Source organism: Urocitellus parryii, chromosome X (genome assembly GCF_045843805.1).
Source record: "Urocitellus parryii isolate mUroPar1 chromosome X, mUroPar1.hap1, whole genome shotgun sequence".
Lineage (NCBI taxonomy): Eukaryota > Metazoa > Chordata > Mammalia > Rodentia > Sciuridae > Urocitellus > Urocitellus parryii.
This window is the reverse complement of record NC_135547.1, coordinates 55,190,372-55,209,156: the sequence shown is the minus strand read 5'-3', so window position 1 is coordinate 55,209,156 and position 18,785 is coordinate 55,190,372. Positions and strand designations below refer to the sequence as shown.

General features: G+C 33.6%; 1 protein-coding gene across 1 annotated transcript in view; it reads right to left on the bottom strand.

Moving 5' to 3' along the window:
• Diaph2 (diaphanous related formin 2) overlaps positions 1-18,785 on the bottom strand; it is an 821,535-nt gene that overhangs the window by 449,566 nt on the left and 353,184 nt on the right. Inside the window, exons 19-20 of the mRNA XM_077793878.1 lie at positions 8,221-8,322; positions 5,123-5,217 (exon numbers count right to left, since the gene is read on the bottom strand). Coding sequence (XP_077650004.1) covers positions 5,123-5,217; positions 8,221-8,322 — 197 coding nt within the window. The remainder of the gene's footprint in view (positions 1-5,122; positions 5,218-8,220; positions 8,323-18,785) is intronic.

Sequence of the window (18,785 nt, the reverse complement as noted above, 5' to 3'; positions counted from 1 at the left end):
TTTTTTATATGTTCTTTCTCTTTACCACCCTATATGACTATTGAACTATATCAGACTTTATATTTTTCGAGCTCTTGTACAACATTTCTTTTTCCTAATTCCTAACTAAATCTACTAGTGCTTCAAAGTCCAGTTCAAGAGCATTTCTTCCAGGAAGACCACCTTAGCTACAGCCCATTCTCACAGTTCCCCTCCATAAGCCACTGTACCAGTTTCTGGCATGTTTTTGTGTGTCATGGACTTATTTCACTTTGGGATCTCTTCTCAGAATAAAATAAAGTACATAGGATTATAACAGAAATTGCTTATATTGAAACAGTTATCACCGTATTTATAAAAATAAGTAATGATATAATAACATATGTGTATGATTAAAGCATTAAAAAGATCTAGTGGCAGCTCTAATAGGTACTTTAATTCTGAAGTGGTAATGAGTGTAAACAATGTTTCAAGATATCTGCCACCACTGGAATATAATATGAAAATATTTATTATTTCTATTAGTGTCAAAGTAGTGTCTAATACTACTTTGGTTTGTTGCCTACATTCTTAATTAAATGAAATACTAAATATTAATTAGAAGCAAAAAAAATAAAGATGCAATATTTTTCACATCCAAGTTCTGAATCTTCTGAATTCTCTCCATAGGTCCACAATTCTGCAATAACAATATACTAGTTTCTCTGTGGATCATATTTTATTTTACACATGCCTTGTGAATATGAGCTTAAAGTTCCTGCCGAAACAATATTTCCTGAGCATTTAAGAATCATTTATGTGGGGCTGTGATTATGGCTCAGTAGTAGAGTGCTCACCTAGCATGTGCATGGCACTTGGTTCGATCCTCAGCACCATGTAAAAATAAATAAATAAAATACAGGTATTAAAAAAATTCATTTACATGCACTAATTGTCTCTAATAGAACATATATTTTCCCTTTAACACTTGAATCACTTTATTGAAACTGGTAGATTAATTTCTTTGTCAGCGTTATATATGTAAGTGTGTCTATAAGTATTTCTTTTTCCACTGATACCACATGTAATAACTATCTTGAATTTTTCTCTAAACAGATCAAATGAAATTACACTGAAGCAGATTTTCAAAGCTGGAAAATGATGCTAAGGATCTCCTAAATTTAGTACACATTATTTGGAATTTATTCATAATTGCATATATTAAAATCTCCTCAACAACCTCAGGATATGGTGTTCTTTTAAATGTTTCTATGTATTACTGCAAGTAGTTTAGGACATTTCAATTCTTCTACAGATAAATTCAGTTTATCACTGAAGTTTAGGTATATTGAAATAAGGAGAAATTAGTCTTTTTATTAATAACCATAACATTTGACCTTGATCTTGTTGATTAAATAAAAGTAGTTTTTTAATTATTTTTAAGACATTTATCCTACAAAATAACTAAAATCTATTAGTTGCCTAGCAAGGAAATGACTATTGACCCACACTTGCAGAGAAAATACTGGAGTTAATTCAAGTCTCTGGGAAATGATGTATCTTTAATTGTTTTTGGTTGTTTTTGTTGTCATGAGGAGACAACCATGCTACATGAGCAACAAACGATGATTATGCATGGATGGAGTTTACCACTGTAATCAAACAGAACTTACAACAAAGTTAATCTGATGATACATATTTAATGCTACATATTATCGATGTGCTACATGATAATTAGACATAAATGGTAAACAGCTCATATGAATGGCAAATTAATGTTACTTCTGCATCACTGAAGCAAACATTTGTGAGATGGGAGGGAGAGAGAGATGCTGGTGATTCTAGTCTGTTTTCCTGCATGAAGGAAGCACTCTTCATTGGGGACTGGAAAATCATAGAATTGTTTCAACCTAGGAGCATCTTCCTTATCAGAAGATACTCAGATGTTTGGTTCACCTAGATAATAGCAATGTTTACCTTAATAACTCACGTGAGTTACACAATGTTTGTCTCTTACCCAAGTAGCCAAATTCTGATTATGCATATTATCTTACATTTTAAAATGTTTGCTTCTTGTAAGTGGAAGAAAAAACTGAGTTCTGATTGAGTGGAGTAAGGAATGAGAAAAAAATTGAGACTATGTGGCATTGACAAGAAATATAAGGCTCTTAAAAGAAAATACTAGTAAACAGAAATCACATGTTACAGTTTGAATCTAAAATGTCCCCCACCGGGCTCAAGTGTTAAAGGCATGGTCCCCATTCAGCCATGTTCACAGGTAGGGCTGTTGGGCAGTGAATGGATCATGAGATCTCTGACCGCATCCATTCATGGGTTCATAGCTAATAATATTATTGGGAGGTGATACAAAATTTAGGAGGTAGGACCTAGTTGGAGGAAGGAGGTCATATGGGTGTGCCCTAGAAGGGTATTTCTTTTCCCAGCTCCTTCTTCTCCTTCTCTCTGCTTCCTGGCTACCATGAGATATGCAGTTTTTCTCTGCCATGCCTTTCCACCATGATGTTCTGCCTTACCTCTGGCCCACAGTAATGGAGCCAGTGGATGATGGAATGAAACCTCTTAAATTATAACCTGAAATCTTTTTTAAAATTTTTAAGGTATTCATGTCAGGTATTTTGTCTCAGCAATGAAAAGCTGATGGATACAGCATGAAATAAATAAAAGGCATAAAATTGGTGTAGCAAAGAAGGAAATGGGTAACATGTAAGAATGTGAAGGAGAGGAAAATATAAAAGTTTAGAAAAGTGAATGGAAGTCTAGGAAATAGGAAGAGATGAGACAGGTCCAAGTCAACCCATGCACAGCAAATAAGAAATATATGGAAGTACAAAGTAACCTGGCAGGAGCTACACTTGGTTCTCCTTCACTCACCTTCTTAGAGTACAATTCAAGTTTTAGCATAATAATGTGATTTTAAAGCAATAGTTTTGACTGCAGAGTAGACACGATTAAACCAGCAAATTCAAGAATTTAGATGTAATTTACTGCTATCTCCAAACTATAAGAAATCCATTTCTCCCAACTGGACCAGGCTTATTCAATTTAAAGAGAAGTGTGTGTGTGTGTGTGTGTGTGTGTGTGTGTGTGTGAATATATAAATATATAAAATAAAGTGAAATAGTAAACAAAAATCCTGGGTAATAAATACATTTTAAAAGCTTGTTGTTGCATGTAAGGGACATTCATAAGTGTGAACCTCTGTTCCTGTCTTACATTCCCTAAAGAGTTGAAAATGTGACTTAAAAATAATAAAGATTTGTTTAAATGTTCTTGGCAAATAAATACCATGGCAACATTCTCCATATTTATAATTTTTACATTTACCAAGGTATGTAAAAAAATGGCATACTATTTTGGTGAATAAAATAATGACTATGTCAGTTGTTTCTTCAAAATATAGTTCTATTTTAGTATAATTTGATTATACAGGGAAGATTTGAAAGCTTCAATTATTGAGTAGGAGTCAAAAGTTTATTGGCCTTATTATATTTTATAACTAAATCCTCAAATTGAAGAAAAGAGGAAAAATTAAATTACATTTAAGCCAAATGCCTTGCTCATTCTGATTATTGTGCAAACAATCCTGGAACTAAGAGATGTAGGACTCAAATAATCAGCTACCTATTTCAACTCAGAGAACTATGAACTTCCTTGTTTCCCCAGGGTGGGAATGGTGTGTGTTGGGGAGGGGCGTGTCTGTGTGGTGTATTTATCTACATTGTTTCAACAAAGCTATTTCTTATGAAAATGTATCCCTTATAGATGTAGGTGTATTGTAGTAATAAGGAGCTTAAATATACTCATTAGCCCTCACTCCTATAGAAAATAATGTCTAAATTTAAAACAACAGCTGGTGGGCCATGTTGGCACACATCTGTATTCCCAGCAGCTTGGAAAGCTGAGGAAGGAGGATCACAGGTTCAAAGCCAGTCTCAGTAGCACCCTAAGCAGCTTAGTGAGAACATTAGTGAGTCTCAAAATAAAGAAAAAGGGGTAGGGATGTGGCTCAGTAGTTAACCACCCCTAGTACCAGTAGGTAGGTAGGTAGGTAGGTAGGTAGATAAAAGGACCTGAGGTAAACCATTATGCAGGCCCACACACCCAAATTGAGGAATTTCCATACAGACATGGCTTGCTCAAACTATAAAAACAGGTTCTCTGAGATTTACAGGGAGTGAGAGGGGGTTATGGCTAAATTGTTTAAGTTATGTAGCATAAACTACTTGATATCCTCTTAAAATAAAAACAAACTGTATGGCTCAAAAACAAAAGACAACAACAACAAACAACACCGTCCCAGGGTTGGGGGGGGGACATGTGTCTATGCCCTTGCACAAATATTTGAAGTACTTATTCCCAGAAATCAAACTAGAAAGGCCCAGATACATCAAGAATTCTAATAATATGTTATATTTCCATACTATTTTATACTACAAAGCACTTTAGTTGGTTTAATTCTTACAAGGGCTTTATATTTTCAGATAAGGAAACAGATATAGAAAGCTTTAACTTATTCAGAATAATATAATGAATTTCATGTCAAGATAGACCTTGTTTTGAATCGCTTGTCTACTACTCTGAATTAAGGAGTATTATGAAACTCAACAATTTCTCTAAGCCTCAGTTGCCCGTTTTGTAAAAGAAGGATAGCTGCTGATCTCACAGAATTACTTGAGGATTCAATGAGATAATAAACACATAGAGCAATTGACATGATCCCCAAAATATGTAAGTTCCCAGCCCAATAAAAAGGTAACTCTACCACTTATCCATTGATTTTGAGCAAGCTATTTAACCTCTTGACTTTTTAGATTTTCATCCATAACATGCTAATAATAACTACTTAATGGGTCCAATGCGATGATAAAACACACGTAATTTCATGTACAATGAATGACAGAGAATGATATGCGTACATACACATATGCTTATATTTAAAATGATGTGTAGACAATAAATAACAGAAAGATTTAAGACCCAGGTCTTAAAGGGTAGGGGATAATTCCTCTTACTAATCAGTACAGGTACATACTTCTGATACTATTATTAAAACAGAGAATTATTCTATTTCAACTCAATTGAGAAGATGGAAATCCAGAAATATCTGTGAAAATAAATTTTAAAAGGAAGATATTCAACTTACCTGAATTAAGGCCTCACTTAGCATGTCTTCATTAACCTCTAGAATGCTGTTTTTAATATCTTCATATGGCATGCGATATGATCCCAGGAAGATAGCTAAAATAAACGTTGAATTTATTAACATTAGGACAGCAATAAATGTAAAAGCCGTAGGGTTTATATGCTTTCCATTTTATAGATTCAAAATATTAAAACTTTTGTCATTCATACCAATTTACAGAATTATGAACAATCAAAAGTTGTTTCCATTTGATAGATAAGTTTCTACCCATCTAGGCAAAATGGTCTATTAACTTAGGCTCTAATGTTTATAGATCATGAATATTTACATAAAAATACAAATACTAAGAGCATTTTTTTTGCAGGGGTGTGGTACCAGGGATTAAACTCAGGGGCTCTCCAGCACTGAGCCATATCCCCATACCTATTTTCCATTTTATTTAGAGAAAGGGTCTCCACTGAGTTGCTTTAGTGCCTCACTGTTGCTGAGGCTGGCTTTGAACTCACAATCCTCCTGCCTCAGCCTCCCAAGCTACTAGCATCACAGGCATGCACCCCCATGCAGGGCTTAACAACACTCTTGACTATGCTTTAGGCAGGTTAAGTTGAGCTGATAAAATGACCCATAAAAACACAGTACTTTTCAGGAATGACAGTAAATTATCCATTTTTTTAAAAAAAATCAAATCAATATTATAGTATTCCCCACAACAGTTTTTTTATTTACTTTCAATGAACCACAGTCTGAAAATAATACAAGCAAAGTTCCAGATATAAACAATTTATAAATCTTAAGGTATGTGCTGTTCTGAGAAGCCCAATGACATTTTACAGTGTCACTTCTGCCTCACTGGTGATATAAATTATCCATTTCTCCAGTGTATCCAAAAAGTATATGCTACCTGCCCCTTCATCATTTAATAGTCTTCTTGGTTATAAGATCTACCATTATGTTATCACAGTGTTTATGTTCAAGTAACCCTTATTTTACTTAAAATTGGCCCCAAACTGAAAAAATAGTGATTCTGACAATTTTAATTTGCCAAAGAGAAATTCTAAAGTGCTTCCTTTAGGGATCATCTTACAGAATCACTAAAAGAGTGAGCATGAACCAATAAGATATTTTTGGAGAAAGAAGGAAAAATGAGAGAGAGACCACATTCACATAACACTTATTTCAGATTGTTATAATTGTTTTATTTTATTATTGTAGTTGAGATTTTACTGTGCCTAACTTACAGATTAAACTTTATAATAGGTAGGTAATATATATGAACAAAAAACATAGCGTATATGGGGTTCAGTACTATCAGTGGTTCTTTCCCCCATGGGAGATCTTGGAACATATCCCACGCAGAGAGGGAAGAACTACTGTACTTAGCAGTTCTCCCACACAAGTGTCTGAGTCATCAAAGTACCCTGCATTCCCTCTGACACTCATGTGGTGTACTGTTAGTTGCTTTATGCATTAAGTCATTATTTCACCTGTCAACACTGACTGAATTACATAAATTTTATGTCATGTTGGAATAGTTCAACAAATTATACCTAGAATAGCTTATAATTACTAAGAAAGTATTTTCCAACACATTCGATTTAATCCCCATTAAATATATTTTCAAAGAATATAGATAGATGTGTTCTTATCACTGGAACCTAAGATTTTCTCTTTTTAAATCAATATTATGTTTTATAGGATTTATTTTTCATGAAACGGTCTATATAACTTTTTAGGTACTAAAAGAAAAATGAATCCTGTCTACGCAAATGATTACCTATACATAAAAAGCAAAGGAGATCTCCAAAATCTAAGTACATAATTCTGACAGATGTCAACAAGCAATTGAGATCATATTGTATTTTTTTAAAAAGTACTGAACATCAAATTTATAAAGAAAATGTATGATCGGGTAAGCAATGTACAAATTCAAAACAGCTATTAGTACACTGCTTTTTTGACAGCTACATTCCTACTGACAAAAGAATGATGAGTTGTTTATTTTAATCTGATTCTCTATAGCACATTCTTTAACAAAATAAATTCCCATGGTATTCTTTGAGCAATTAGAAACGCTTGATGTGTTGAAATTTCTCATGCATAGTGTTTTAGTACACTTGGAATCTCAACAGTCTACTATACTGACAAAAAATATTCTGAATTCAACACAGTGGGGGAGTACAACAAAATACAACTTAAAGGGCTACTTAAATGAGTTTAACTGTCCATCTACTGTAGCAATGGCTGACAGGTTTGGTAATGATTTCAAGGTTCAGTAATCAGTCTGGGCTTTCTTCATTTCTTCTTGTTTTTTTGTTACCATTTTTGTCATTTCTTTGATGTGCTGAGGCTATAACCCAGGGCCCAGCACTTTCTAGGCAGGAACTCTACCACTGAACTATATCCCTAATTGTCAGTAACCTCTCTTAAAGTGCAACAGTTAAAATTTTAACTAGCTAGCCTTGCAATTACTCAAATGCAAAGGATAGAAGTAAAAGGATTTTTGCAGAATGGGAACAATGTGAATACTCTAAAATTATAAATTCCAGACTCAAGCAAAAAGGGGGGAAAAACACCTAATACTCTTTTTTTTAAACTTTGCCTTGTTTGACAAGATTCACTAAGAAGGTTTTATTAACAGTACTTTCCAGAACAAGGCTAAATTGTGATTTTTATTTATAGTGGCTAAGTGACAAAAAGGCAACCCAAATCATAATTACACAGAAGTTTGTTTCTTTTCCTTTTTTTTTTACTTTTATTTGTTTAGTACTTTCTTTTTATACCAGGAATTTATCCCAGTAGTGCTTAACCATTGAGACACATACCCAGGCCTTTCTGTTTTTATTTTGTATTTTGAGACAGTGTCTCACTAAATTGTTTAGGGCCTGGATAATTTGCAGAGGCTGGCTCTGAACTTATGATCCTCTTGCAATCAGCCTCCAAAGTCTCTATGATTAAAGGTGTGTGCCACCATGTCCACCTACAGAATTTTGTTTCCATCTATACTAATATTGTTCAAAAAATTTACAACTTTGTTTAAATACATTTGGCAACCCCTCACCATCACCACAACCACCCCCTAAGTGGGAGATACTACATACACAGATTCTGAGCTGTTTTCGGATCCAAAACTCTTAATTCTTTCAGTTTCTTCTTTGCAGGTATACTCTTCTTTATTTCTGAAGGTTCTGTATTTTTTTGAACTGAAAGAAAAATGTTGATTCATAAACATTAATGGTACTATAATCCAAGTACATGAAATAACATTAGTAAGGCATATTAACTACATTAATAAAACTCATTCCGAAATCAATAAATGTGTTTATTTCATTAGTTCAGGGAAGATGATAAACATAAAAATATAGACCTGTTTAGAGGTTTTCCTACAAATTAAATATCAGCACTTAAGCAGAAAAGATAAGCCAAATAGAAACAAAAATCAATTGCTGCTTCTTACCTAATGTGTAACATTAATTAATCCTTTACCAGATACCTACAGCACAATGGAATTAAATATATAATAAAATCTCACTAATTTGGACTAAGTGAGAAAACAGGAAGATAAAGATTTCTTCTAAACTATGCAAAAATTTCTTTAATTCAGTGAAAATGCTTTAAAGAACCTAAGGTATCTTAATTGATAAACAGGTAGCCATAAAAAAATTTCCAGCTGAGTCTACTTTGAAGAGTAGGTATAATTCAGGATGTTGTGGCACATGCCTGTAATCCTATTAACCAGCAAGGCTGAGACAGGGGGATTTCAAGTTCAAAATCAGCCTCATCAACTTAGCAAGACTCTGTCTCAAAAATAAATAAATAAAATAAAAACAGTAGCATTGTGTGTGTGTGTGTGTGTGTGTGTGTGTGTGTGTGTGTGTTTTGAACCTCAAAGTGATGGTCTTTTGATTAAGTTAGCCTTGTCTCCTTCCCCATTTTTGAAATACTGTTTGTTTTGTTTCAGCAAAATGTTTACTTTTGAATTCCTCGGGTCACATTTTAATTCAAATGGTCACAGGGACTTAAAAAAACTGAAAAACTGTAAGGAGTAGTAATGCTCAGGAGTGGCTTTACCTATCCATAATCTCTATCAGTACACCTTCCAAAGAAGCCAGCACAGAAAACAATGTAAAAACCTTACATGAATAAATAAGGAAGAAGTCAAATCCATAAACCTTTCCTGTACAGAACCTCTTCAACTATCGTTGTCCTAAAGTATTGGCAGTTTACAGCTTCCATTATAAAAATAGTGTTGTGGTTAATGGGACCATCAAATTATGTGAGAAAAGTAAAAGGGACAATTTTTTCTCAATCAAGTACACTGATAGGCATTTGTCCTCAAATGAGAGATGCTCAATTGTATAAGTGATTCCTAGGGCCACAATTGTGCTATTTCTTTACACGGTTAAAAATATAACTTCAAGGCTGGAGGTATAGATCCATGTTAGGTGAATTGCCTATCATGTAGGGTTCAATCCCAAGTACTATGCAAAAACTAAAACAAATATTTTTTTAAAAAAAAAACAAATTTAACTATGATCTAAAACTTGTGAAGGATACTACAAGTAACTTTTTTTTTCTCTTAGGGGAAAGTTACTAGTATAGTAAATTTTTTTCAAAGACAATGTACTCATGAACATTGGCATCTGGGAAAAGAATCTCAGCATGGCATTAAATGCATGAATGTATTGCAAGTCTATTAAGATTATCTTTGTTTGAATGGTGTAAAATACACACAACTAAGCAGAGAAATAAAAGACAAAATAAGTCACCTAAATAACTAAATTCTTAATAGTACTAAGCTTTACCCAACTTAACCAATCTAAAAATGATATATAGTCTCAGGAGACTAGATAATAATTACACTGGAAAATTATCATTTTATAAGAGGTAGCAAATAGTTTCCATGCTAACTCAACACAAAGTCACTGCTATTACTCAAAGAATAACTACATTTAATGTTATTTCTTTCAAAATCCACCACTAGGATTCGGGATATAGCTCAGTGGTAGAGCTTTAGGCTAGCCTGTGTTCAATCCACAGCATTACACACATAGACACATAAAATCAACTCAAATGTTCCTCAAAGGATCATTCTAAGGGCACAGTGTCTCGCCTATGTGATCCTCACATTTTAGTTATTCTAATTTTCAAGCCACTTTCAGACACCCTAAGTTTCTTAAGACAACTGTATATGAAGAAATCACATTTCAACAGTCATTTCTTCTGTCTATGAAAATACTGCTGGAAGCATTTGCAAATTTTAGAAGCCACAGAAATAGTGAAGAAAAGTATCCTAATTTCTTTATACACCTCAATCTCCAGTATGAGAGACTAAGTATCCAAGTACATATGAGATGAAAATGTTATAGCATGAAGAGGATATTAAGAATATTCAGTAAACAGACTCCTGGCTAACCTAGGCATAAATAATGCTCAATACATGACTTCATACTTATGCATGTTTTCATTAAAATATAGTCTATCCTTTCCCCTTTTCAAATGAACAAATTGTTTAAAATTAGACTTTGTCATCCTAAATATCAATAGTCACACTTTTGCTTTTGGAATCTTTTGGAATCCTTGTGTTATACAACTTGGCTTAAATCCTGGGTTCAAACAAGAATTCCATGAGTGAGAACTGCTGCTTTGAGAATCACTATAGTAAAAGCAAGCTTAAAATAGTTCTTTAACTAGACATGCTTTCTAAAACAATCATGTTTTTACCATGATAAGTAGCTAATTGACTGTGGCTATTATTGCCTTTGGCTTTTTGTTTTAAAAAGTATTCCTCCAGGGATCACAATCACAGAGTTAGATAGAGAGTTCAAAGAATAACAATGAAACATCAAATATCTGTATAGAATTGAAAACTTCATGTTAAAAATCGCCTGAATTCACAATACCCCCAAAATGTCATTTGTAACAGAATGATTTTACTCTATGTAGATTTCTAATGCTTACAAAACTTGAAATAAATTATTATAGTAATTCTGTAATTAATTTAAATTACTTAGAATGGACTGAAGACTTTTTAAAAAAGTTTTAGTACAAAAATATCAAGAATTGGCTTTGGCATCAATTGTCCTAAGGTCCTGAGGTACTCAGTCTCCCTGTGCAAATGAAAAAACATATTGAAACTAGGTTTGAATCCAATGGGTCAAATTAATTCAAGTGCTTAAACTGGCACTTCTAATCGACAGAATAATAATGAAACATTATAAAATAGTGTCTTCTAGGAAGATAATGATGCTAATAATAAAGACATTTGTATTATTATTAAAGATACGTTAACATCAAGATACTCATTATCTAAGATAAAATGCCCACTGAGTATTCTCATCTTTCCTTTAATGCATGGATTTTTATAAGCAATTGTACTATAAATTTATTCCTTTACAACTGAGGGATTTTCATCGACACAAATAAAATAAACATGGTTATATATTCTCCCAAACTAATTTAGGCAAATGTTGAGAAATCCCCTATCAAATTTTGCTATCCCAATGGATACACAGACCATGTGACAAAAATGTTTATAATTTGTAGCAAATATTAAGATATTCTAAGTGAGTAACTGGATGTTTCACACAGTAATATCTAACCACAAATTCTAATAAAATATGTATAACTAATTTATCTCAAAGTTCTAGTGAGATAGTTTGCTACAATAGAATCAATATACACACTTACGCTGCACAAAAAGTCTGCTCTAAGTGGATCAAGGACCTAGGCATTAGGCCAGAAACTCTGCTATTACTAGAATAAAAAGTAGGCCCAATTCTCCAACATGTCTGCTTAAGAAACAATTTGCTAAATAAGACTCCTAAAGAACAGGAAATAAAAAATCAAGAGTCCATAAAAAGGATGATAGCAAACTAAAAAGCTTCTATACAGCAAAGGAAACAATCAAGAATGTGAACAGAGATCCTACAGAATAGGAGAAAATCTTTAACACCAGTATCTCAGTTAAGGCATTAATTTCCAGGATACACCAAGTACTCAAAAAACTTAACACCAGAAAAATAACCCAATCAATAAATGGGCAAAAACCTGAAGAAACACTTCACAGAAGTATATAAATGGTCAAAAAATATATGGAAAAAAATGTTCAAGACTTCTGACAATTAGAAAAATGCAAATTAAAACTATATTGAGCTTCCATCAAACTCCAATCAGAATGGCAGCTATTAAGAATACAAACAACAATATATGTTGGTGAGTATGTGGGGAAAAGGGCACACACATACATTGCTGGTGGGAGTGGAAATTGGTGCAGCCAATATGGAAAGCAGTATGGAAATCCTTGGAAAACTGAGAATGAAACCACTATTTGACTTAGCTATCCCACTACTCAGTTTATACCCAAAGAACTTAAAAACAGCATACTACAGGGACACAGCCACATTAATGTTTAGCAGCACAATTCACAAAACTGTAGAGGCAACCTAGATGCCCTTCAGTATATTAATGGATAAAGAAAATGTGATGTGTACACACACACACACACACACACACACACACACACACACACGATGGAATAGTAGTCAGCATTAAAAGAGAATAAAATCATGGCATTTGCAGATAAATAGATGGAGTTGGAGAATATCATGCTAAGTAAGCCAATACCAAAAGACAAAATGTCAAATGTTTTCTCTCATTTAAAGATGCTGATTCATAATGAGGTTGGGGGGGCATGGGAAGATTAAATGAACTGTAGATAGGGCAATGGGGTCAGAAGGGAAGGGAGAAGGCATGGGAGTAGGAAAGATGGTGGAATGCGATGGTCATCATTACCCTAAGTACATGTATGAAGACACCAATGGTGTGACTCAACTTTGGGTACAAAAAAACATATGAAAAATTGTGCTCTATATGCATAATATGAATTGTAATGCATACTGCTGTCATATATAAAAATATAAATTTTTAAAAAGAGATTGAAAAAAATTATGCAAGTAGGGGTTGTGGCTCAGTGATAGACCGATTGCCTAGCATTTGTGAGGCACTGGGTTTCATTCTTAGCACTACATATAAATAAATAAAATAAAGGTACAATGACAATTTAAAAAAAACATTTTTAAAAAAGAATACAAGTAACAATAAATTTTGGGAAAGATATGGGGAGAAAGGTACACTCATACATTGCTGGTGGGACTGCAAATTGGTGCAACTATGGAAAGCATATGGAGATTCCTCAGAAAACTTGTAATGGAACTACTATTTGACCCTGCTGTCCCATTCCTTGGTCTACTACCAAAGGATTTAAAAACAGCATAATACAGTGATGTAGCCACATCAATATTTATAGCAGCTCAACTCATAAGAGCTAAGCTATGGAAACAACCTTGGTGTCCTTCAACAGATGAATGGATAAAGAAAATGTGTTACATACACTGGAATGTTACTCAGCCTTAAAGAATAATGAAATAATGACATTTGCTGATAAATGGACAGAATTGGAGAATATCATGGTAAGTGAAATAAGCCAATCCCCAAACCTAAAAACTGAATGTTCTCCTTGATTTGTGGATGAGAACCCAAAACTAGGGATTTTGGGAGGGGGGAATATCAGAAATCCATTGGATTAGATAAAGGAAAACCAAGGGAATGGAAGGGGGAGGGGAATAGGAAAAAACATAATTAAGTGGACATAACTTTTTTTTTCTTTTTTTGATACTGGGGATTGAACTCAGGGGCATTTAATCACTGAGCCATACTCCCACCCGTATTTTATTTAGAGACAGAGTCTCACTGAGTTGCTTAGTGCCTCACCGTTGATGAGTCTAGCTTTGAACTCACGATCCTCCTGTCTCAGCCTCCAGAGCCCCTGGGATTACAGGAGTCTGCCACCACACCTGGCTGGACATAACTTTCTTAGCCTTGTAAATGAATACACAACCAGTGTAACTCTGCATCATGGACAACCACAAGCACAGGGTACAAAATAGAATAAGTTATACTCTATGCATGTATAATTTGCCAACATATATTCTAGTATCATATTTAGCTAAAAAGAACATATAATAAATTTTTGTTGAACACCTACTATATGTTAGCTTTGGCAAGAGTGTACATAACAGTGGCATAAAATCATAACATTTACTCAAATATCATCATCATATGTAAACTACTAATTCTGGAAATATCTCCAAAAGGTTTCTAAAATTTATGATTTCCTCTATTCATACCCAGAGAATTTAGATGTATACATGCATGTCACACAGTGAATTCTCTGTTTTTGTAATAATCTAGTTTCATATTATGCAATACAGTATTTTTTGAAATAGCTTCAATTGATATGTTGTATCATATTATAAAGAATATGTGGGGAATTAAAAGATAAATAAATCCTATACTACATATATAAAGTTAATAATGTTAGTGTTCAAAACCATATTGAAAATTTGTAATAATTTCATGCATATACCTATAGATATATTCAACAAGCAAATATTTGACCATTATTTCAGATATATCATACAAATAAAAGAACTGCAATCAACATAAACTTCAATGTAATTTTATACATGTTGATACAATTCCATAATTGATTCTAAATACATGAAAATAATTTTAATTAATTGAAGCAAGTATTATTTTAATTTCAATTAATTACCTGATAATGTTAAAGTGAGTACAATGACAATGTCAGGTAGGAATATCTGAGTTCTGTAATAGCTGCAATAAGTTCATTTGTTATTTTCCATTTACTCTTTTGAATCACATTTGCCTTTGTATTTTTGGAAATATCATACAAACTTGATAGAAAAATGGGCAAGGGAAAAAGACAGACAACAAACAGAACAGGCAAATATAAAAAAATAACAGTACTAGTAGTCCCTCCTACCACAGTCATCACCAAAACAAACATTTAATTAAATATTTGCAGTGGGTATCTGGCACTAATTTAATATTTATATCACTTTATGTGACAGGTGTTACTAAGGTCATTTTATAAATGAGAAAAAAAAATTAAACATCTGACCAAGTTCATATAGGTAATAATGAAAACATGCTCAGCATACCAGTAATCAGAGCAATGTAAATAAAAATAATTAAAAGAAATATCATTTCAGTTATATAACTGGAAATTTTTTTTTAAAAAAGGTTTCAGTATACCAGTATTGATGACATTATTAACAAGAATCTGAGTATAACAACAACAGTAGTAAAAATCAGGAATCAACCTTACACACTAACATCTAATCATTTGAAAGTGTGCTTACCATAACTAAAACCTAACATGTAGGACAATCAAGGAAACAAGGATGTACACTAATTCAATGTATATGAAAGTACAAAAATTGGAAATAATGCACAGATCCAAGAGTTATAGGATAAAAAAAATGTTGTGGTATATCAATATAAGGAAACAAAACACATCTTTAGTTACTATAGCTACATATTTCAACAAGGACAGATCCCAAGTATAACAGAAGAAAAATAAAAGTTGTGGAAAACAGCACACACAGTACAATATCATTCATCTAAATTAAAAATACTACAGAGACTTGTCTTGTGTGTTGTTCATAGATGAATATTTACAAAGCAGATTAATAATAGCAGTTCCATCAGAATAGGTACAACCTTGGAATCATAAAACTTACCTCTAATGTTTTATTTCTTTAAAAGGAAAGATCTGAAGTAAATACAACTAAATGTTAACATCTGTGCAATCTCATCTGTTCATTATAGGTGGCTGGTGTATGGGATTTTACTATATTAGCCTTTGCAGTTTTCTAATTTTGACCAAAAAAAATCACATGACAATTTTTATAAACTGTTAGTGTTGGAAATCCTGAGGATCAAGCCTAGATAGGTATCACAAACAATATGGAAGAGAATAATAAAAATGCAGGTAAATATTACTCAGTTTGGGAAAGAACCACAACTTTGTGTTCAATTGCTTGTGAGTCTATTTTGTGTAGAATAACATGTTTGTTTGTCAAACCTTGAGAGGGAAATCTGCTGTAATATGCATAAAACATTGCACTTCTGTCTCTTTTTACATGCTACATATTGTAGCTATCAAACATCCTCTTTCCCCTTTCCTTAGTGTACAGCTGTACATTAAGGTATCCTACAGAAAATCAGGTCTCCTCCTGACACCTGCATAGTACCTGAAGCAATAGGAATGGCATTATCAGGTATGTTCCTGAAGTTCAGAGCACATTAAACAAGACTAATGGCTATAACGGTAGGAATCACACACACATACTTTGTAATGATTTCCTAATTAAGGAACAAATCTTACTGGTTGTGGTTTATACAAGAACCCCACACACACACACACACAAAATCAGGAAGCACATGTTACTGCAAATTAACGTCTGCATAACTAATATACTTGTACACCTGTTCATTAAGCCAATTACTGAACACTGCTAAATGTCACCAGAACACTATGTTTAACAATGTGCGTAGCTAACGTTGTATATTTTCAAATGGACCTCCATAGCTTAGCAAGTAATGTATACTTTGGAAGGTACAATAATGGTGTCTTAGGGTTCTAGGAACAAATTTTCCTTATGTCAAGGGGCAATTTAAAAACCCAAACTGAGGTTTTGATTCTTACCTCAAACTAGTATTTAACAAACGAATTTGCTGAAGTTCTTCCTGTAAACCTTTAACCTTCAACCTTGAGGAAGTGCCTATTCAAGATACAGTCAGTCCTTTTTGATTTGTAAGTATCAAGTGACATTTTTCTGGCTACCCCATATACTCAGAACTCCCTGTTATACTAAATCTCATAATTCATGTCACAATCAATGAGTCAAATAATAAACTCCAAGAGGTTGGTGAATTAAATATGGAAAAATACTAGAAAAAGCATAAAGGAATAAAATACAATGCTAAAATCCAGTACCCTAGGCCAATAGGGCATTTCTTCTTGACGATATAAGTTGGGAACTCATTACACGCAGGCTTTTCTGATATAATGTGGTTAATCTTAGATGGGTACAAATCTTGCACACAATTTAGTCTTATGCAGAACACAGCAAACTGTGCTTAAAAAGACTCAGTGAAAAAACATTTGTAGCCAGGGTCTCACCTTGACAATGTAGGATCTTTAAGTGTTAGTTTCAGGGACATTTCAGCATGTCTAGAAGTCAGTTGTTGTGGTTTAGATATTAGGTGTCCTCCAAAAGTCCATGTGTAAAATAATACAAAAAAGCTTAGAGGTCAAGTGACTGGGTTATGAGAACCTTAACCTAAGCAGTGAATTAATTCCCTGGTAGGGATTAACTGGGTGGTAACTCTATGTAGGTAGACTGTGGCTGGAAGAGGGGAGTCATTTGGGGTGTGCCTCTGGGGTATAAAGTTTGGCCCTGATGAGCGAGAGAGCCATGGTGAGATTAACAGAGCTAAGTATCTCTTTGCTTCTTTGGGGTGGGGGGGGGGATTTCCCGAGCAGCTTTCTTCTGTCATGGCCATCAGCTATGATGTTCTGCTTCACTTCAAGCACAGAACAAAGGAGTCAGCCACCTATGGATAGAAACCTCCGAAACTGTGAGCACCAAATTAACATTCATCTTCTAAAATTGTTCTTGTCAGGTCTTTTGGTCACAGTACTAGAAAAGCAGAAAAAATTCAGAGTTGTAGATTTCACCAGAGATTTATTCAAATTGGACTACTGGGACTACTTTTCCTAAAAGAGGGGCTGCTTTGCTAGTTCCTTTTCATTTCTTAGATATCTCTACTTCTATAATGAGCTTCTCAGATTTAGCACATCCAAAACTGAAGTCTAGATCTTACTCTCAAAATTGCTCCTTCATCTCAGTCTCCACAAATGGTGACACAATCATAATTGTTAAAGCCAAAAAAATATTGAGTCTTCACTGAGTCTTTTCTCACACAGTTCACATCCCACTCTTCAGCAAACCCAGGATTTGATCACTTCTCTTCACCATCAAGTATGTCATGGGGTATTTCAGTGGCCACATAACTGGTCTACACTATGACAGATCACCTTCATTCTATCCTGACAACTAGCTAATCAATGTTATTCCTCTGCTGAAAACCTTCCAATGGCTTCCTGTCTTATTCAGAGTAAAAGCTGAAACCTTTAAAAAAGTCTAGAGTGCCTTACTTTATTTCACACCTACTCCTTAGCTACTCTGACCTCATTTCCTACTACTTTTCTCTCATTTATTCTACTTCAGTCACATTCCTTCTTGTTTTTTTTCAAATATTTCAAACCTGCTTTATAGAGAAGAGTCCTTGCACATGATGTTATATCATCCTCAGATTGTCTTTCACTTATTTCAGATCTTTAGATCTTGTTCTATGCCATCCTCTCACAGAGATCTTTCTTGATGAGGCAATTAAATATTGTAATGCCTCCCTCTTGGCACTCCTTATTTCCTAGGCCTGCTTCACTTTTCCCCATAGCAATTATAGCTACCCAACATATCATAAGTCTATACTACTATTATTAGTATTATGCCTTACTTATTTGTATATTGTCTATGATGTAAGCTCAGTTAAAAACAAGGGATCTGTGACTCTTCTGTTTGTAACAGTGACTATCCTATACTAGTATGTATAATTATGCCTCGAAGAGAATCATTATATATATGTATATATATATATGTATGTATATGTATGTATGTGTGTGTATATATATATATATATATATATATATATATATACACATACACACACA